Genomic DNA, 20,637 nt, shown 5'->3' with positions numbered 1-20,637 from the left:
GTAGTTGATAACAGCATTTAAAAGGGTTTTTTATACCTTTTTAAAACCCTTGTGACAATTACCGAGTTTACTTACCAAATAATAATTTTAAGCACTGTTTTTTTAAAAAAATATCAAAATGTTGTAAAATTTTGTAGAAATAAGTTAAAATAACAATGATCCCCGGTTAAGCATTTACTTCCCCGGCTCTTTACTTGTGAATTTTTTTGTTACATCTAAATTATTCGTGATTAAAAAAGGGAATAACCCAAGGTAGGGATGTGTCTCAAGAGGTTCGAAAGAGATGACTGGTGACAAAAAATTTGGGGAGCTTTTTACTAAACGTGGTAGACGACCCAAAAAGGGGTAGTGCTTTCCCCGGGCTGGTAGTGCCCCGACGAAGATTGGTAGAATGTGCTACCCCCAAAAGGGTAGCGACCCCAAAATTTGGTAGAGAAAAATGTATTTTCGAAAGAAAAGGCCCCCTAAAATCTAATGAAAAAAGCAATGATAAGTTTAACATTTATATTTTTAGTAACTCGGTAAAACCTTATCAAAATATGATAGGTAAAATAGGAGGTTATATTCTCGAAATTCGATGACTAGCGATTTTACCGGCGAATATCCCCAATGAAAAAGTAAAAGGCAAAACAGTAGGTTTTTTTAAAAATCATAAAATGGTTTTTTTTTTTTTTTTTGTTTTTTAAAAAAAGATTTTTAAAGTGGATTTAAAAAACTGAACTGGCCCAAAAAACAGGGGGGAAAACCTGTTTTTGAAGGAATCGACATATTTAAAAGACTTTATGGAATAACAAAGAAATAAAAACGTAAACACTTAAGATTTGGATATCGCGGAATCATGTGGCTTCGACCTAATGTAGGGAAAGGGAAAAAATGCAATATTTTAAAAGATAATATGAAAAAAAACGGAAAGATAAAAGCAACAGTTTGTTTAATGTGTGACTGCCCGATAAAAAAATTTTTGGGCGAAAATATTTTGATGGGGAATTTCCACATGCTTCGCCGAGTATGGAGATCTTGAATCCTAAAACACTATGAAAAAAAAAAGGGAAAGTTCATTTGTTCAAGTTTTTTACAGTGTTTAAGTGGAAAATAGTGTTTCGCATAATAAATTAGTGTTTAAGTATTATTTAAACCCCTTTTGAACAACCCCGGTTTTATAATGATAACAAAGGTCATGTAAAAGGATAAAATCGGGGCACTTTTAAAATGACTCCGTTACACACAAAAAGAAATTAAAAAAACCCACACGCTTTAAAAATGTGGTGTTCGTTTTCTGAAAAAAGGGGTTGTTGTATTTTTCTTTATTACTCAATGTGTTTGACACTTATATTTTTAAAATTTCGTCTCTTAATTTTTTGTAAATTAAATAAACAATGTGTTTTTCAAAAGTTTTGTTATTTTATGCCGAAATTTTTCTTAATGAAAATTTTTTTACCCCTGGATTGTTTAAAATTCTTCAAAACCCTTTAATTTTATCTTTTTTTAGTTGCCCCCGTACTTCAACGACTTTTATCACAACATTCAAGAATAAAGCAGTTAACAAAAAGTTTTTCAATGCGAGTTTTAAATGTGTACCTGTTGGATGATTCAAATGCACAAACTAACATTTATGTTTTTGAATACATCTCTTTCACCGAGAATGTAAATTGTTTACGAGTTCAGCGCCTTTGCAACAACATACTGGAAGTAGCTTTCTCAGACTAGGTGGTTCGAACGTTGCTAGAACGGTGAATTTTTATGCAGATAGAGTAGAAAAACATGGCTGAAAAGCATATTTCTTTTTTCTTCGTATGTCATTGATTTTAAGGTACGGACCTCAAAATTTTGGCTCAAAGTGGTCTTTCTTTATAAATAAGTTTGGTCCGAGTATCCTCAAAGTACCATGATTTGCGGACTTAATTTAAATTATAAACAAACTGAATAAATAACGGTTGTCATGTGAAAATGTTTACACACTTGATTATCGTAATAAATACATGTATCCTCCACCACATACATTACTTCAATTAAATTTATTTGATTTAGCTATCTACTGGGATTACTCAAAAATAGTCATATCAAATAAATAATGGCCGTGTGACCTAATTTTATATAATGTTAACAAATCAGATGCAGGAATTGTAGGCTTCTAACAACCATTTATAAAAATGTGTCTTTTTAGTGGCTTTATCTAGGTAATAGTGTTTAAAGGTAAAATGTTCATGACAGATAAATATTCAATGAAATTACAATGTATCAGCTTAAAACACATTTGTTTATCGTTTGACTGATCGGCACGGTCGAGTAACATTCGAAGTAAACGTTGATGTATAATTTCCGCTGTGTGAATGGAAAATCTTGCGTGACCAGTAAGCAAACAAAAGTTGACCGCGAATCAAGGTACTCAGGGATTTTAAGGACACCGACGATATGAACATAGAACATGCGTTTTTGTTGCTAATCTACCTTAAAAATGCCAGATGAAGAAATACTCATGGACAATGCGGAAAGTGAATCCAGGCCACTTCGGCAATAAAACTTAACCATGCTCTTGACCAATGCAATACGCATTATGCACTTATCAATCGTTCAATGTAAAAATTCATAATTATGGCAGTGTACCTCCAAAACTGAGTTACACACCCTTTCCAATTCTAAATGGAAAATTAGTAAAAAGAGCAGTTGATTCTCGTGTGTTTCCATTAGATATAATCTGTCAGTTACTATGTTTCAAAGCCTTCTTGAAAAAATATAGTAATAATTTCCTGATGTCCTTTTTCTGTCGTCGTACGATCTGAAGGCCGCGTCTTTCAAATAATTTCCACCTTCAAACGATCGGTGGAACTCGGGCGTTCACTGTCACATTTCGTGGCGTGGTTTAGTACTCCTTCATCGTAAAGTAAGTAAATGTTTCGTCATCTGTGGTCATTTTAGCACGAAATGAAAGCAAAGATACCGGGTCGCGAATTCTGGTGATAAATTAATGAAATGCTGCTTATCCGTTCAATGTCTTATTTCAAAAGGCTTAGTGTTTTTGCACATGTCATACTTCAGTATGAAAACTTGACAAATGAAAGAAGGAGGGTCCTTAGTTGGGGGTGAATACTGCTATAAAGGAAAGAACATGGGGTTTGGCTATAAGCTGTAATATTGTAAAGGAAGTAGGTGCTTGGTCCACTGGGACCGCCCTAGCATGAAATTAAAGAAGAAAATTGACAACAAAAATATTGAGGTACAGTGGTTGTGGCTTAATACCTATTTCATCGTTAAGTACGTAAGTGCTTAATCAACTTGGACCATCTTAGCATTAATTGCAAGCAAAATTTCCTGGTCAAGAATTCAGGTCAAAGACCGTTACCTTCTATATACAAACGTCTATAATTGTGTATACGAAATGCTCGTTTTGGGCACTAGATTTAGAATATTGCTGCTCATTCGATCAACGGCACATTTAAATGGGCTTAGTTTCTTTTGAAAGTGCATATGCCAGGCTTTAATATGATTCCTTTCAGTTTTATATCTACCAATCTGAAAGAAAGCTTACGGCTTAATATTGTTATATCATTGAGTACGTAAGTGCTTGGTCAACTGGGTCCATCTTAGTATTGAGTATTAGCGCAATTCCTGGTCCCGAATTCGAGTCAAAAACCATTAATTTCTACGTACATATGTATACACATGTATGTATACGAAATGTCCGTTTTTTGGTACTATATCCAGTATACTACTCCTCTCCCGTTCAGAGTAAGACAGAAGTAGTAGTTCCTTAAGGAACTGCAATAGATTCGAACAACTTCGAAGTTAATGTACATTTTAGGGATGTTTAATTACAACGCGTAGCAGATGTACTTGATCTTCTTAAAAATCGTTAGCAGAAATTTTACAAGCCAGAATAGTCCTTGTGTCATTTATCGTATCCGATATATTAAATGAGATTTGTGTGGAAATAACTTGTATTTGGAACAGTTGGTCAGAGAGTAAGCCGGCACCAAAGTATACATTGTCAAGGATTTTGTACCAAAGGACTGTTCATAATCTTAACAGAATGATTTTGCTACCGTTTAATTAGCAGCTCGTTTCATAATCTTGCGTGACCCGTAAGGAAACAAAATTGGCTGCGAATCAAGGTACTCAGGGATTTTAAGGACCCCAACGATATCAACACAAGAACATGCGTTTTTGTAACTAAACTATCTTGAATATGCCAAATGAAGAAATACTTATGCTCAAGCTGGAAATTGAACACAGGCCGACCCGGCAATAAAACTTTCCCGCGTTCTTGACCATACAACAAGGAGGAATATGCACTTATCAATCGTTAAATGTAAACATTCATAGTTCAGTCAGTGTACCTCCAAAACCCGTTTACCAACGCTCTTCAATTCTGAAAGGAAAAAATAGGAAATAAAGAACAGTTAATCCTCGTGTGTTGACATGACATGTTATCTGTCAGTAACTATATTTCAAAGCCCTCTTGAAAAGTATATAGTAATGATTTCCTGATGCCCTTTTTTTTGTTTTAATTTCTGGTGGTACCTTTAAAATAATTTTGCCTTCAAATGATCGGTGGAACTTCAGCGTTCACTGTCACATTTCTAAAGGCTTAGAATCTTTGGAAAGTGCATGTGCTACACCTCAGTATAGTAACTTTCATTTGTACTTCTATCAATCACAAGACACTGGAAAACCGCGTTTTTTGGTATAGGAATACAATTTATCCAGCGAAAATTGACAAATGAAAGAAGAAGGACCCTGGTGCGAGGTTTAATATTTCTTTATCGTAAAGTAAAGAAGTGTTTCGTTATCTGTGATAAGTGAAAGTAAAAATATTGGGTCCCGAATTCGGGTGAAAATCGCTACTTTTCTTACAATTACTTTCTATGTAATATGTATAGAATACTGTAAAAGAAAATTCCGTTTTAGGCATTAGATTTTTTGCAACATTGGTCCTCGCCTGCTCAACGACACATTCCAAAAGAGTTAGTATCGTCGGAAAGTGCACGTACCAAACTACAATATGATACCTTTCATTTGTATTTCTACCAGTCACAAGACCCATGAGAACCGCAAGCGTGAAAGGAACATACAAGTGAAATTCAAACCAAGGAAAATTGACAACCAAAATGAGAAGGTCCCTTAGTTGGGGATCATAAAGTAAGTGTTTTGTCATCTTGGACCATTCTAGCCTTGATTGCAAGCCATTATTCCAGGTCCCTAATTCGAGTCAGAAACCATTAATTTCTGTGTACATATTTATATAATTACAAATAACAAATGTCCGTTTCAGGCACTATATGCAGTGTAGTGCTGTGCACCCGTTCAATGACATTCCAAAATGTTTAGTATCATCAGAAAATGCATGTGCCAAACTACAGTGATACCTTTTATTTACACTTTTCTCAATCATAAAGTCCAAGAGAACCGCGTGCGGGATAAAATTATACAAATTCAAACTGATAGAAGGAAGTCTGTAGGTTGGGGCTTAATATTGCTATATCGTAAAGTTATATCAGTTAAGTTGGTCTGCAGTTCGCAGTTCGCAGTTCGCGATTCGAATTGCGAACTGCAAACTGGTCTGCAGTTCGCGATTCGAATTGCAAACTGTAAACTGGTCTGCACTTTACGATTCAAATGTCAACGTGCAATCTGATCTACACTGTCCTGTGCATTGCAGACAAGAATGCATTTCACGGTTGGTCTGCAGTTCGCGTTTCGAATTGCAAACTGCAAACTGGTCTGCAGTTCGCGATTCGTGTTGCGAACTGCAAACTAGTCTGCAGTTTACGATTCAAATTTCAACGTGCAGTCTGATCAACACTGTCCTGCGAATTGCAGACAAGAATGCATTTCACGGTTGGTCTGCAGTTCGCGTTTCGAATTGCGAACTGCAAACTGGTCTGCAGTTCGCGATTCGTGTTGCGAACTGCAAACTAATCTGCAGTTTACGATTCAAATTTCAAAGTGCAGTCTGATCAGCACTGTCCAGCGCATTGCGGACCAGAATGCATTTAATAATTAGTCTGCAGTTCTCATTTCGCGTTTCCAACTGCGAACTGGTCCGCGGTTCGCGTTCCAAATTGCAAACTGCAATCTTGTCTGCTGATAACAATAAAAATTTCAAAGTGCACTTTCTTGCGCATTGCAGCCAAGAATGCATTTCACAGTTGGTCTATAGTTTGCAGTTTGTGTTTCCAATTGTGAACTGCAAACTGGTCTGTAGTTCGCAGTTCGCGTTTCGAATTGCGAACTGCAAACTGGTCTGCAGTTCGCAGTTTGCAGTTCGCGATCTGAATTGCGAACTGCAAACTGGTCTGCAGTTCGCAATTCGAATCGCGAAACTGGTCTGCAGTTCGAGATTCGTATTTCGAACTGTAAACTGGGACACAATTTACGATTCAAATTTCAAAGTGCAATCTGATCAGCACTGTCCAGCGCATTGCGGACAAGAATGCATTTCATAATTAGTCTGTAGTTCGCATTTCGCGTTTCCAACTGCGAACTGCAAACTGGTCCACAGTTCGCGTTTCAAATTGCAAACTGAAATCTTGTCTGCTGATTACAATAAAAATTTCAAAGTGCAGTCTGATCAGCACTTTCTTGCGCATTTCACAGTTGGTCTATAGTTCGCAGTTTGTGTTTCGAATTGCGAACTGCAAACTGGTCTGCAGTTCGCAGTTTGCGTTTCGAAATGCGAACTGCAAACTGGTCTGCAGTTCGCAGTTCGCAGTTCGCGATTCGAATTGAAAGTGAATTTGTAGGTTACTCTTATATTTTAAAGTAATAGGTCAGTGTTTGCTAAATATAAAATTTTGAGCCGTGACATGAAAAAATCAACATAATGGGTTTGCGACCAGCATGGATCTAGACCATCCGCGCAATCAGGTCAGGATCCATGCTGGTCGCTTATGGTTTCCCTAATTGCAGTAGGCTTTAAAAGCGAACAGCATGGATCCTGACCAGACTGCGCGGATGCGCAGGCTGGTCTGGATCCATGCTGGTCGCACACCCACTATGTTGGTTTTCTCATGGCACGGCTCATTAATGTTAATGGTCTGCACTTCCTCCCTCTTCTTTAGAACTGCAAAGTGCCGGCAAGTCTGCGGCTCCTAGTTTTCGATTCAAACTACGAACTGCAAACTGGTCTGCAGTTCTCAGTTCGCAGTTCGCAATTCGTAGTTCATAATTCGAATTGCGAACTGCAAACTAGTCTGCAGTTCTCAGTTCGCAATTCGTAGTTCATAATTCGAATTGCGAACTGCAAACTGGTCTGCAGTTCGCAGTTCACGATTCGAATTGCGAACTGCAAACTGGTCTGCAGTTCAATATTTAAAATGAAAGTATATTGGAACATTACTCTAAGGCCTAGAATTTCGTACTTAGTAAGTTTTTGCTTAAAAGAGGTTATGGTCCCTCAGCTGCAGTCACTTTATCCGAATCGAAATTGTAAACTGTAAGCTGGTCTGACTAAGCGACCTGTACCGGTTCTTCTCCTTAAAGAAGGCTTCTAAAGTGTCATGCACAAGGTATATCAAAGCACCAGTCTGTCTTTCCACAAAGAGTCTGTACTTAAATACACGATTTCTCTCCATCTGCTCTGAGGGATCTCGCTCTTCATCTGGTGAGATCGTTCGGTGTCAGATTACTTTCGCGACCAGAGTGGCTGCGTTTGTGCTATGTAAAACGCCTTTAAACGGGCTTATCATAAAAGGGCCATATATAAACATGGTATAATAATAATAATTTCAAATTACTCTAATCAGAGTCATATTCATTATATGTTTTGTCCTTTCGGAATAGGGTCAGTAAATTGGTAAAAAGATGTTCGTGGTATATTCGAAATCAGTCCATAATAAATGGTACCTAATTTACCCATTTTATTTGGGCACATTCGTGTAGAACGAGTGTTTTAATAAATCACACTTTTGCACTACTGGAATACATTCTACATGGAATGAGACAGTTTACATTTTCATACACCCCACATGGCAAGTTTTGCAGATCGAAACTGGAAGTAAATGTTTATTGTGCGGACTAGAGCAAATATGCGCTATTTTAAGGGTAGCAGACCACAACTGGCTGGCATTTTAATAGGAATATCCAACCCCCATTTTCTTGTTATTATTATTTGTAACAGAGCTTTTCTGAAAAAATTGATGTTCTCTAAAGATACGTAAAGACGGCCTGAAGTTAGCGGTTTTTAATACAGTACAAAAAAGGATTAATCACTGGACATTAAACATTCTCTTTGTCATAATGTATATGCAGTTTACAATTGAAATTGTGAATAATGCATTGAACTTTGATTAGCGATCATTTGGAACTGGTAAAAAATGACATTAAAACAAATAAAGGAGACAACTAAATTATTTGACATTTATTGTTTAATGTCCATATATTTTTTAAGAAAATTGCGAGACATATATTCAATCACTTTAGCCCCATTGGATCATTTAAACACTTTGGTTGGTTACATTTTGCACAGACAAACAACACAACTCTCTTCTTACGCCCATTTAAGGTATGTTGACCAATCATGCAGGTCTTAGTGCCGAGTGCATAATTGCGACTGCGACAAAAAATGTCGTCGTTCCAATTAGTTATGGACAATTTAATTCAAATTACTTATCAATGGCACAAATAGATAAAATCTCTAAAAGTATTAGACACCTGCACATATCAAAGCCCCACTTACATTAAACCAAACAAGATTTATAAAGTAATGTTTCTAAGCCAAGATCAAAGCCCAGGCTCTAGTACTGACCGTTTGCAGATTTCTTATGTCATATTTCATTATAATACCAAGACAATAAAACGGGTCTGTCGATGAGCCATTCCAGTGCTACCTTTGGACATATCCGAAGGCGGCGGCAAGAATGGTGTTAAATGTTGGCATTTCATTAGCAGATGTATGTAATATGCTGGTTTTGCCAGGGACGAGATTATACGGACTTTCTTCTTTATATGACACTATCTATGAATATTTTGTACAATAAGTCCAGTATATTTCGCTTTAAACACTGTCAAAATACGACTGCGTACTTTGCTTGTGTGTGAACTACTTTCGTTAATATTCGTTACTATTTATCAAATTGTTCTGTTTCAGAAAGTTAGAAATAGGTAAAGTTCATGGCAAAATTAGCCCGTCTCAGGTGCAGTTCATCGCAAAATTAGACTCTCTCTCTGACTGGACAATCAATACAGGCTTCGACGCAGATATGTCAAGCTTGCATTAACCTGTAGGTTACAATCTGAATATTTTATATGTCCGAAATAATGCAAAGTCAGGTCAGCTATAGTCAGACGTGAGATGAGCATTCCTGAGTGGGCTGACAGTGATTTGAACATTCCGGCTAGTTACTTCAATATCCGGGCAAATTCCGTCAAATGAAACAGTTCTTTGATTAATCTTACAATTAATCTTTCGTTGATTTTATTTACAAAGGGCAATATAATATTTGTTTAAAATTGAAATGATATACACACATGTACTGTAATAGAAATCACACAATGTAAAGCTGAATTATTTTACAGGAACAACGCACTACGGCAAAAGCTGCACAAGATTTTTTTATTTTATTTTTTATATGTCAGTTCATGTGTTTTATGACCTTTTAATAAGTCCTAAATACAATAGAAATGTATTTGAGTTAAAAACATTCCATAAGAAAAAATGTTATAACATCATGACAGTAAACGGGTTGGGCTTTAAGCCATTCAAGAGTTACATTAGGCCATACTTGGCTGTAAACGATCCTTATAATGGGTGTAAATGTCTTTACATTGAAACATGTCACAATATATATCAACTGATAAAATAAAGATAAAATAATACAAAGTTTTCACAAAAAAAAAAAAAAAAAAAATCACGCGCTCTGTAAAGAAATACAAACTACAATATTAAAGATATTTCAAAATATTCCTTGCCACACCGACTGGTGAATTAATTGAAGTAATCATAAGACTTCTAAATGATTTTAATTCAGTTTTCTATGAATTTTACTGTATTGCTCGTAAGAGTACATTAACTACTCTGAGCGTAGAAGGAATTTGGCAGTAAAAGGTACTAAGAGAACACCAGTGAATTTCTTTCTCTCATTCAAGCTCTCCTTTATACTCATAAAACAAACAAAGAAGATTGGTCATACAGGACGGATTACACCAAACCGGAAGTGACTACTCAGTGTTATATGTGAAGTAGTCCAAAATGTAGTTCCATGCTATGGATGAAGTCTGGTATAATGAGTGACATGAGGAGGTGACAGTTAAATTTGTGGCTTATGTTTATTGCTTATTGTATTGAGAATAGATCTAGACCATTTTCAGTGTAAATTTCCTGGAAGAAGTTCTATTCTTTGCAAAAAATGTCTACCTACGCGTAATTGCTAAACTGCTGTTTTCATGGGGGCATTCTTAGAGGGTGATGTTTCTCAGAACAGATTATTTTTCTTATATACAACATAACATGTCAATATTTTTCTATTTTTGATAAGAAGACATTTTATACTAAATGACCATATATGGTTTTCATATCATTGAAATGCTCTAAAGTGCTGAAAATGAGGTCTGAATGTTTTGTTATTAATATGAAATAAATAAGGAATTGAATATGTAGAATGTAACCTACATGACAAGAATTCACAAAGACTGTACGGGCAAGGATGGGGTGCCTCGGACATCTCCGTTAATATTCGTAATAACACGTTCATTGCCGAGGATATCCAATTCAATTAAACAGCAGACGATACCGCCAGGGAAAAGTATTAGTTTTCCCGCTATGCGCGGCGCACGTCACTATTAAGTTTAAAGAACATGAAATGTTACATCCCGTAAAACATGCTATAACTTCTACATGTTTTCATTGTTTATATTTAAGCTTATCAATATTCGTCACCGGTAATTGATATGGGCGACTCCTCCATAAAAATGTTACTAAATTCATTGGAAAAAATCCTGCAAGATAGAGAAGCTCCATTTCAAGATTTTTCATTTCTTCTTTACTTTTCCAGTTTGCAGATCGCATTTGAAAACGTGAACTGAGAACTGCAAACTGCAGTCCAACTGTGAAATGCATTCTTGTCTACATTTTGCTGGACAGTGCTGATCAGACTGCACTTTGAAATTTGAATCGTAAACTGCAGCACAGTGTACAGTTCTCAATACGAATCTCGAACTGCAGACCAGTTTTCAGTTCGAATTTGAAATCGCGAACTGCAGATCATTTTGCAGTTCGCAATTCGAATCGCGAACTGCGAACTGCGAACTGCAGGCCAGTTTGCAGTTCGCAATTCGAAAGGCGAACTGCGAACAGCGGACCAGTTTGCAGTTCGCAATTCGAATCGCGAACTGCGAACTGCAGGCCAGTTTGCAGTTCGCAATTCGAAAGGCGAACTGCGGACCAGTTTGCAGTTCACAATTCGAAACGCAAACTGCGAACTGTAGACCAACTGTGAAATGCATTCTTGTCTGCAGTTCTAATGGAGAGGGAGGAAGTGCAGACTTTTCACATTTATGTTTAGCAAACACTTGCCTATTACTTTAAAGTATAAGAGTAACCTACAAATTCATTTTCATTTTGAATCTTGACCTGCAGACCAGTTTGCAGTTCGCAATTCGAATCGTGAACTGCGAACTGCAGACCAGTTTGCAGTTCGCAATTCGAATTATGAACTACGAATTGCGAACTGCGAACTGAGAATTGCAGACCAGTTTGCAGTTCGTAGTTCGAATCGAAAACTAGGAGCCGCAGACTTGCCGGCACTTTGCAGTTCTACTGAAGAGGGAGAAAGTGCAGACCATTAACATTAATGAGCCGTGCCATGAGAAAATCAACATAGTGGGTTTGCGACCAGCATGGATCCAGACCAGCTTGCGCATCCGCGAAGTCTGGTCAGGACCCATGCTGTTCACTTTTAAAGCCTACTGCAATTAGAGAAACCATTAGCGAACAGCATGGATCCTGACCAGAGTGCGCGGATACGCAAGATGGTCTGGATCCATGCTGGTCGCAAACCCACTATGTTGATTTTCTCATGGCACGGCTCAAGACCAGTTTGCAGTTCGCAATTGGAAACACAAACTGCGAACTATAGACCAACTGTGAAATGCATTCTTGTCTGCAATGCGCAAGAAAGTGCTGATCAGACTGCACTTTGAAATTTTTATTGTAATCAGCCGACAAGATTGCAGTTTGCAATTCGGTACGCGAACTGCGGACCAGTTTGCAGTTCGCAGTTGGAAACGCGAAATGCGAACTGCAGACTAATTATAAAAATCATTCTTGTCCGCAATGCGCTGGACAGTGCTGATCAGACTGCACTTTTAAATTTGAATCGTAAATTGTAGTCCAGTTTACAGATTGCAATACGAATCCCGAACTGCAGACCAGCGAACTATAGACCAACCAGTTTGCAGTTCGCAATTCGAAACGCGAACTGCGAACTGCAGACCAGTTTGCAGTTCGCAATTCGAAACACAAACTGCGAACTATAGACCAACTGTGAAATGCGCAAGAAAGTGCTGATCAGACTGCACTTTGAAATTTTTATTGTAATCAGCCGACAAGATTGCAGTTTGCAATCCGGAACGCGAACTGCGGACCAGTTTGCAGTTCGCAGTTGGAAACGCGAAATGCGAACTGCAGACTAATTATGAAATGCATTCTTGTCCGCAATTCGCTGGACAGTCAAGTCAAGTCAAGTCAAAAGTTTATGAAATGTAACAAAGGCCTCCGGCCCAAAATACACTACATAATATATAGTAAGTAAATATATAAACAGTTGTGATCCCATAAGATGTATACATATACAATCGGATAAGTTAAAATACATATTCATAGGTTCAGCACACAGTCGACTAGTAAACATAGGCTGCTGAATATCATATTTAACAGGTCAAACATTATTTAAGAGTTTCTCAAGATACAATGCTGTTAGATATAACACCTTTTCATTATCAGAGCTAAGTATGTTATAAAAACTTTGTATACTTCTGTCAGATGAATACCAATTAAGAAGATACTGATTACGGATCTCACTAAATTTCTCACATTGAAAAAAAGCATGATATTCACATTCAACAATACTAGTGTTACTTCGTTTATAAGAAAATTGGCTGATACAAAGATACGAGATTCAAAAGGTGTATTGTTGTGTCTACCAGTTTCAACATGCAGCTTATGGCTTGAACAACGAAATTTTGACATTGCTAGTCTGTATTTAAATGGCAAATTTATTGTAAGGTAGCGTTCTGTATTTAATAAAGTTTTAAAATGTTTATAATGGTGACATCTACTTGATTCTTCGATAGACTCTTTCCAGTTTTGTTTATGACAATCTATGAGTCTTTGACGAAAAATACTAACGAAGTAGTCAATATTTCCAACATCATGTGAAACCCAAACATAACCCAAACCATACAAAAATAACAAGTGTTTGACCTGAGTAGCCCAGGTGATTCAAAAAGTTATAAAAATAATGTGTTTTATACTTCTGTGGGTGATTCTACCTACGTTATCTAAAGATTTTAGCATAACATAACACTGTTTAGGGTAGCTAGAGTTATCCATCTGTATTAGTTAGCTGATCAGACTGCACTTTGAAATTTGAATCGTAAATTGTAGCCCAGTTTACAGTTTGCAATACGAATCCCGAACTGCAGACCAGTTTGCAGTTCGAATTCAAAACGCGAACTGCAGACAAACTGTGAAATGCATTTTTGTCTGCAATGCGCAGGACAGTGTTGATCAGACTGCACACTGAAATTTGAATCGTAAACTGCAATTGGAAACACAACCTGCGAACTATAGACCAGCTGTGAAATGCATTCTTGTCTGCAATGTTGGAAACGCGAAATGCAAACTGCAGACTAATTATGAAATGCATTCTTGTCCGCAATGCGCTGGACAGTGCTGATCAGACTGCACTTTGAAATTTGAATTGTAAACTGCAGCCCAGTTTACAGTTCGCAATATGAATCTCAAACTGCAGACCAGTTTGCAGTTCGAATTCGAATCGCGAATTGCAGACCAGTTTGCAGTTCGCAATTCGAAACGCGAACTGCAGACCAACTGTGAAATGCATTCTTGTCTGCAATGCGCAGGACAGTGTTGATCAGACTGCACCTTGACATTTGAATCGTAAAGCGCAGACCAGATTACAGTTTGCAATTCGAATCGCGAACTGCAGACCAGTTTGCAGTTCGAATTTGAATCGCGAACTGCAGACCAGTTTGCAGTTCGCAATTCGAAACGCGAACTGCAGACCAACCACGAAATGCATTCTTGTCTGCAATGCGCAGGACAGTGTTGATCAGACTGCACGTTGACATTTGAATCGTAAAGCGCAGACCAGTTTGCAGTTTGCAATTCGAATCGCGAACTGCAGACCAGTTTGCAGTTCGAATTTGAATCGCGAACTGTAGACCAGTTTGCAGTTCGCAATTCGAAACGCGAACTGCAGACCAACTGTGAAATGCATTCTTGTCTGCAATGCGCAGGACAGTGTTGATCAGACTGCACGTTGAAATTTGAATCGTAAACTGCAGACTAGTTTGCAGTTCGCAACACGAATCGCAAACTGCAGACCAGTTTGCAGTTCGCAATTCGAAACGCGAACTGCAGACCAACCGTGAAATGCATTCTTGTCTGCAATGCGCAGGACAGTGTAGATCAGACTGCACGTTGACATTTGAATCGTAAAGTGCAGACCAGTTTACAGTTTGCAATTCGAATCGCGAACTGCAGACCAATTTGCAGTTCGCAATTCGAATCACGAACTGCGAACTGCGAACTGCAGACCAGTTTGCAGTTCGCAATTCGAAACGCGAACTGCGAACTGCGAACTGCAGACCAACTTAACTGATATGGACAGATAGGGAGTTCCAATACATACAGGATTATCCGGTTAATTTAGCCTAGCCCTTTACGAACAGACATTTTTGTTGTAAACCGTGTCCGTTGTGTAACACCGACACACGAAGCAATCATTCCTGGAAAGAATCGGTACAGGCCTCTTAGTTAGGTGGTAAGCTCTCAAGAGCATCACAGAAATTTTCAATGCCTGGACCGGGATCGGGATTCGAACCCCGAACCTCTAGATTGACAGTTAAGCGTGTTACCACTAGACCACCTAGCCACCAAAATACAAGACTGAAAAAAGACGCTAAACCCGAACACACACACACTCACTCACACGCGCACACGCATGCACGCACACAAACAAAACACACACACACACACACACACACACACACACACACACACAATAAAAATAATAATAGAAGTCAATTTAAGTTACACATAACAAAACAGCGAAACAGAATATATAAAATAGTTCATATATCGATTTGTCGAGATACGTTATCTTTCCTTCTTCTTTTATTCCCTCGTAAATTATTCGTCAACTGAAAAATAAAAATACAATAACAGGTTTGTTAATGACTGGGGGAAGGTGGGGGGGGGGGCGGGGTTTCAAGTTGAGGTCATGCTCTTTGGTTTGAGAAAGACCTCAGTTGCCCTCAGGTTTGGTGGGACATCTTAGTAGAAGAACAGAAGAACAGTATGCAATCAGCAAGCCAGGTGAATAGTTTTCTGACATGTAATACTTGACGCAAATGTAACATAGAGAGATATAATCAACTTTCATTTGGGTATGAAATACATTGGATTGGTTGTAACTAAAATTTACTCAGAAGCTAGTACGCTTAAATGACAGAAATATACACGTATTCCAAATTAGAATGATATGCCTGTCTCCTCTAAAAGATTTTTCATGCAAGTAAACTTTCACAAATAAAACGATATTCAGAAAAATGTATAACAATCGCCACTGATAATTTTATGTAGATATACTAGTAACGCATGTATTTCGTGTTATAACATCTGCAGAATCCCGATAATAATATAACAGGACACAAACATTCATTGAGAGTCTGTTCTGGCATAATACGTGTATAAGACTAAATTAGAACAATATTATGTCTATAAGCGTTCATTTTCTTTACACTTGTTTTAATTATGCGTTACAGTTGGGTCGTAATACCTTTACTTCATGCCACGATTCGCGCATACTAGTATATAAAAAGGGGTTCTGACATCACCTGATCTCCTAACATTGGAAACGACATTTACATAAGTTTTATTCTAGAATACCATTATTCCCCGTTCGCCCCTAAACGGATAGACTACAAGATCACCTTAGATGTGACTGTGACTTAAAAAAACCTCTTAAATTCTAAACAAATACATACCATATATATCTATTTTAGAACGAACCTGTAAGTGTACGTTCGCAAATGTAGTGCCGTTCAGCTTCACAGCTATAATCGTTCCACATATAGTCGTTGTCTTTGTTTGAATAAAAAACGCAGTTTTCTACAAACACATTTTCAGGCATTTTCCATTGATGGGAAGGTTCGTGATCTACCCAAAAGGTGAAAGTAGGAATCTGTCCGGATGATATCCAGACATACGTGTCATTCCCTTCCTTGTCTGTCAGTCCGATCCAATGTTCTGAATGAAAATTAATTGTTTTCATTTATACTCGTGCACAGCTAGAACCACAATACATAAAAAGTTATCCAAATGTAAAGTAACATTGATGAATAAATGGGCCAGTAAAATCAGAATTAATAAGCATTTGATGTCGATATAGTCCTTGTAATAAAGTTTGCACAAAAGGAGTGTAATCGTTAGCTATACCGTCTAACATATCTCTCTAGAAAGATTACGCAACTAAATGAATTAGATAAAGTTCGGCACCCTGTCAGTAAGAAATTAGATAGAAGGCAATGTATCTAAAGTATTTCGTTCCACAACTCTTTATTTTTCTAACAATTAGATAAAGTTCGGCACCCTGTCAGTAAGAAATTAGATAGAAGGCAATGTATCTAAAGTATTTCGTTCCACAACTCTTTATTTTTCTAACAATTAGATAAAGTTCGGCACCCTGTCAGTAAGAAATTAGATAGAAGGCAATGTATCTAAAGTATTTCGTTCCACAACTCTTTATTATTCTAACAATTAGATAAAGTTCGGCACCCTGTCAGTAAGAAATTAGATAGAAGGCAATGTATCTAAAGTATTTCGTTCCACAACTCTTTATTATTCTAACAATTAGATAAAGTTCGGCACCCTGTCAGTAAGAAATTAGATAGAAGGCAATGTATCTAAAGTAATTCGTTCCACAACTCTTTATTATTCTAACAATTAGATAAAGTTCGGCACCCTGTCAGTAAGAAATTAGATCGAAGACAATATATCTAAAGTAATTCGTTCCACAACTCTTTATTATTCTAACAATTAGATAAAGTTCGGCATCCTGTCAGTAAGAAATTAGATGGAAGGAAATGTATCTAAAGTAATTCGTTCTACAACTCTTTATTCATACGCGACATTTGACTGTAAAATAAGGTAATTAATAATAGAGTGCCAATCCGACTTTTAAACCCGTTATTATAAGCTGTAGAAACATTTATTCTAACCTGTATTGTAAGGCAGAATCTTTGACAGCAAGAAGTTGTTTTCTGTGACGTCATTCACCTCGACAAGATTTCCGCCAATTTCTCCACATGCCGCCTGTAAAATTCGTTTAAACTGCATAAAATTATTCAGTTCTCCGCAACACCTTTTAAACGCTATCACACTATATGAACAACACTCCACACGGGATTACCTTTCCTTACCGTACTTTAATCACTGCCATCATGAACAAATAGCACGTGTCGATGGAAAGTCACATGGTCTTATAACGAAATTAATACTGATATGCCAATATTATCTCTACCCTGTGAATAAAAATGACTGAAATATCACAAATCATCGATTCATCATCGATTCATCAACTCTCTAAGATATTTGCGATGACTCGACTATAAATGCTCGAACGCGCATATATAAAAGATATTTTAGCAGCATGTGAGCACGAGAATTTCATTGTTAACACAACTCTCCTGTTAAAAAGTGACAAGAACAGCAGTTAAAAACGGTCATTCCTGTCGTAATTGACATGTCAATAATGGCGCAGTGTACTTCGCGCGCCATAATCATAATCGAACGTCCTGGGAGGTTCTTTGTTAATGTCATGTAGCAACGTCATTATGGCAAGAGAAAGGGTGCTGAATCATTTTCAGATCGACTGTCAAATATTCATGACATTATTGATGAAACAGCATTATAAATGATGCTTATTGACTTAGAATATGTGTAAAATATGTAAAATGAAAACAAAGAGATAAATATGATGAGAATGTATATGATAAAAATGTCAATAAACGGTTGGTGTGTGCTAAAACCCTCGGGCAATTATGACTCTAGGTGTGCTATTATGGCAAAAATGCACCACCAAGCCGTATATAAACCTCTTATTTATGCTTAAATTAACATTATCATTATTAAGCATATACTAATAAAAGATTTTCGTTTATAACTCGAAATGCTTTTAAGAATTTTGTCTTTTGACAGTTCCTGTGATACGCAGGCTCAATAACCTCTGATCCCCTTTCTAAATTCCAGTTTTTTTAGTTCTGCCCATTGTTTTCTCGTTTGGGGCAAACCCTTTACTTTATCTGGGGACCAAACGCCGCTCTTCATGGAATTGCACGCCTCAACACGTGTATCATTGAAGGTTCCATGTTCACCGCCGTTTGAATACATCTGCGGATGTCTCTAAATTGCTTTTTGTACTTTTAACATGTGTAAATGTTGAGTTCTGCTCAACCCGGGGCTAGAGGGCGTGGACGGTAGCATGCATTTCCACTACCGTCCATGAACAGGCTCAATCAAACCGAGCCTGCAACATTTTCGTTTTTGTCGTGCTGGGCGACCTGTGAAGTTTCCACTTTTTTCTAATTTACTGTTTGGTCCACCTTTTTTTTCTTTAAAAAAGGACTTCATTGATTTCTCTTTAAATTTCCCTTTGAATGTAAGACAATACCATTGATTATTCACATCATTCTAAAAAAACTCATGGACTGGTAATAGGAACTTTTTATAAATTTAATACAGCGTCATTATCTATTTATCGTAAAAGGACGATTTTGATGTGGGATTTTCCATTGTATATTCCAGCCAATTCGGACACCCTCTCCATCACCACCAAAAACATTCAATGAGGTAAGAAAGCTTCTGCAACATTTCGAAAAATAAACAAATTGTGATTTTACACAGGTAAAAGTCTATTTTGACCATAAAATTGAAATTGTTAACATTCGAACAAGTCCTAGGGGACTACCTTCGGAGACTTCTAGAACAATGTATACTATATAAATAGATATTACAAAATAAAGCTGCAATTTACGAAAACGCCTGTTACAATTTAAGGTGGATCAAACAGTTAATGTAGTCCTACATGAAAGGATTCATATGTCGGTACTTTTATTTTAAAGATCGCGTTCACAACATTAAATGTTTTGATAGTATTCAGACTTTTTATCAAAATGATTTTGTTGTGATACTTAAAAAAATGTAAGTTTCTTGTTTAAATTCAAATTTAAAAACATACCAAAGAATTTGTCCAGCTTTTTATATCGGGACTGAAGAAATAACAGCTATGCCCGTGAACAATCCAGTCTCGTGGATATTTCCAGCTGCAAGTAAATATTTCCGATTTATTCAACAACCAACAAAATTCTTGGCCTAATTACATTAACTTTCTCTGAGATTTAAGTATAGTAAGTATGTATTTGGTGAATTCAGTACCCAATAAATTCTTGCTCTAATAACTTCAACATTCTGCGTTTAAGTTCATGCATATTCTAGTCGGGCAAAAATACATAACCGCTGGATTTGACTCCATTATTTTGCTTTACACAGTAACTCTTTTTACTATAATGATGATGTGGGCCTCGATATTGTTGTTTTCTGGTAAAATCAAAATCAAAAGAACACAAAAATTTAATTTAATTTTATTTTTACAGAATTGCACATAAACGTATTCCAGGATATATCTGTTTTAGCATAAACAACACACTCTTGATTCCGACGAAATAAACTGATTTCACAGAATGTAATAAAATAAAAAAAGACACAGACAGCCTTTCAATAACGAGTTAAAACTTACAAAGACGTGTAAAGCATGTCGAGCCTCGTAGAACATCAAGGCGATCGTAACGCCCAGCACACTGAGCCGATACAAGTGAGTAAATCCGGTTGATAAAAGATGACATCACAAAATGATTTTTTGAAGCAAGTCTTAGAACATTCAAAAAAAAAAGTTGAAACAATTTCTGTTTGTAAGATGATGTCGTCTGCTACACATCGGAAGCAATCAAACATAAGGTCTCGGCAAACTTCGTAAAAACGATAGTTAACGTTGTTTGAAACCTGACAAATAAAACAGAAAACAAGAAAAATAAATAAACATCATAAAACGCATTGATGTTCATATTGTCTCCTTAACAGTAAAATTATTCCAGCACAAGTGTTTTGTCCGATTTAATTAAGAAATGATCGCTTCTTTTCAATGACGATATACAACTAACAAAAAAGTGAAAAGTGAAATTTAGTGAAGCTTGCTTCTTTTCAGTGACACCCTTCAACTAACAAATGAAACAGAAATACCACATAAAAGTGTTTGCTAACAAGAGGATCATAGAGTCATACGTCGCTAACCTGATCTGAATTTGAACAATACTGGCTAAAATCTAAACAAAGCGTGAAGA

At 36.9% G+C, this 20,637-nt stretch overlaps 1 protein-coding gene across 1 annotated transcript; it reads right to left on the bottom strand.

Annotated features, from left to right (window-relative positions):
• Positions 1–15,249: 15,249 nt before the first annotated feature.
• On the bottom strand, positions 15,250–19,728 carry LOC128547725 (CD209 antigen-like protein D). Its single transcript, XM_053520840.1, has 5 exons — positions 19,676–19,728; positions 19,479–19,563; positions 17,461–17,554; positions 16,253–16,489; positions 15,250–15,381 (listed from the first exon to the last, which is right to left on the bottom strand). Exons 1-5 carry the CDS (start codon positions 19,726–19,728, stop codon positions 15,371–15,373), a joined length of 480 nt encoding a protein of 159 aa, XP_053376815.1. The 3' UTR covers positions 15,250–15,370.
• Positions 19,729–20,637: the final 909 nt, after the last annotated feature.

This window comes from Mercenaria mercenaria, chromosome 13 (genome assembly GCF_021730395.1).
Source record: "Mercenaria mercenaria strain notata chromosome 13, MADL_Memer_1, whole genome shotgun sequence".
NCBI classification, from domain to species: Eukaryota; Metazoa; Mollusca; class Bivalvia; order Venerida; family Veneridae; genus Mercenaria; species Mercenaria mercenaria.
Note: the sequence above shows the minus strand (reverse complement) of the source record. Positions and strands in the feature narration are given on the sequence as shown.

What these genes read in the sequence shown, in the direction of transcription:
- LOC128547725 (XM_053520840.1), bottom strand. Translation starts at nt 19,728, where the DNA reads ATGCATGAACTTAAACGCAGAATGTTGAAGTTATTAGAGCAAGAATTT. An exon ending in AAAGCTGGACAAATTCTTTG is followed by an intron (nt 17,555 to 19,478) that starts GTATGTTTTTAA and finishes CGAATTTTACAG; the next exon opens with GCGGCATGTGGAGAAATTGG. An exon ending in GATTCTGCCTTACAATACAG is followed by an intron (nt 16,490 to 17,460) that starts GTTAGAATAAAT and finishes ATTTTCATTCAG; the next exon opens with AACATTGGATCGGACTGACA.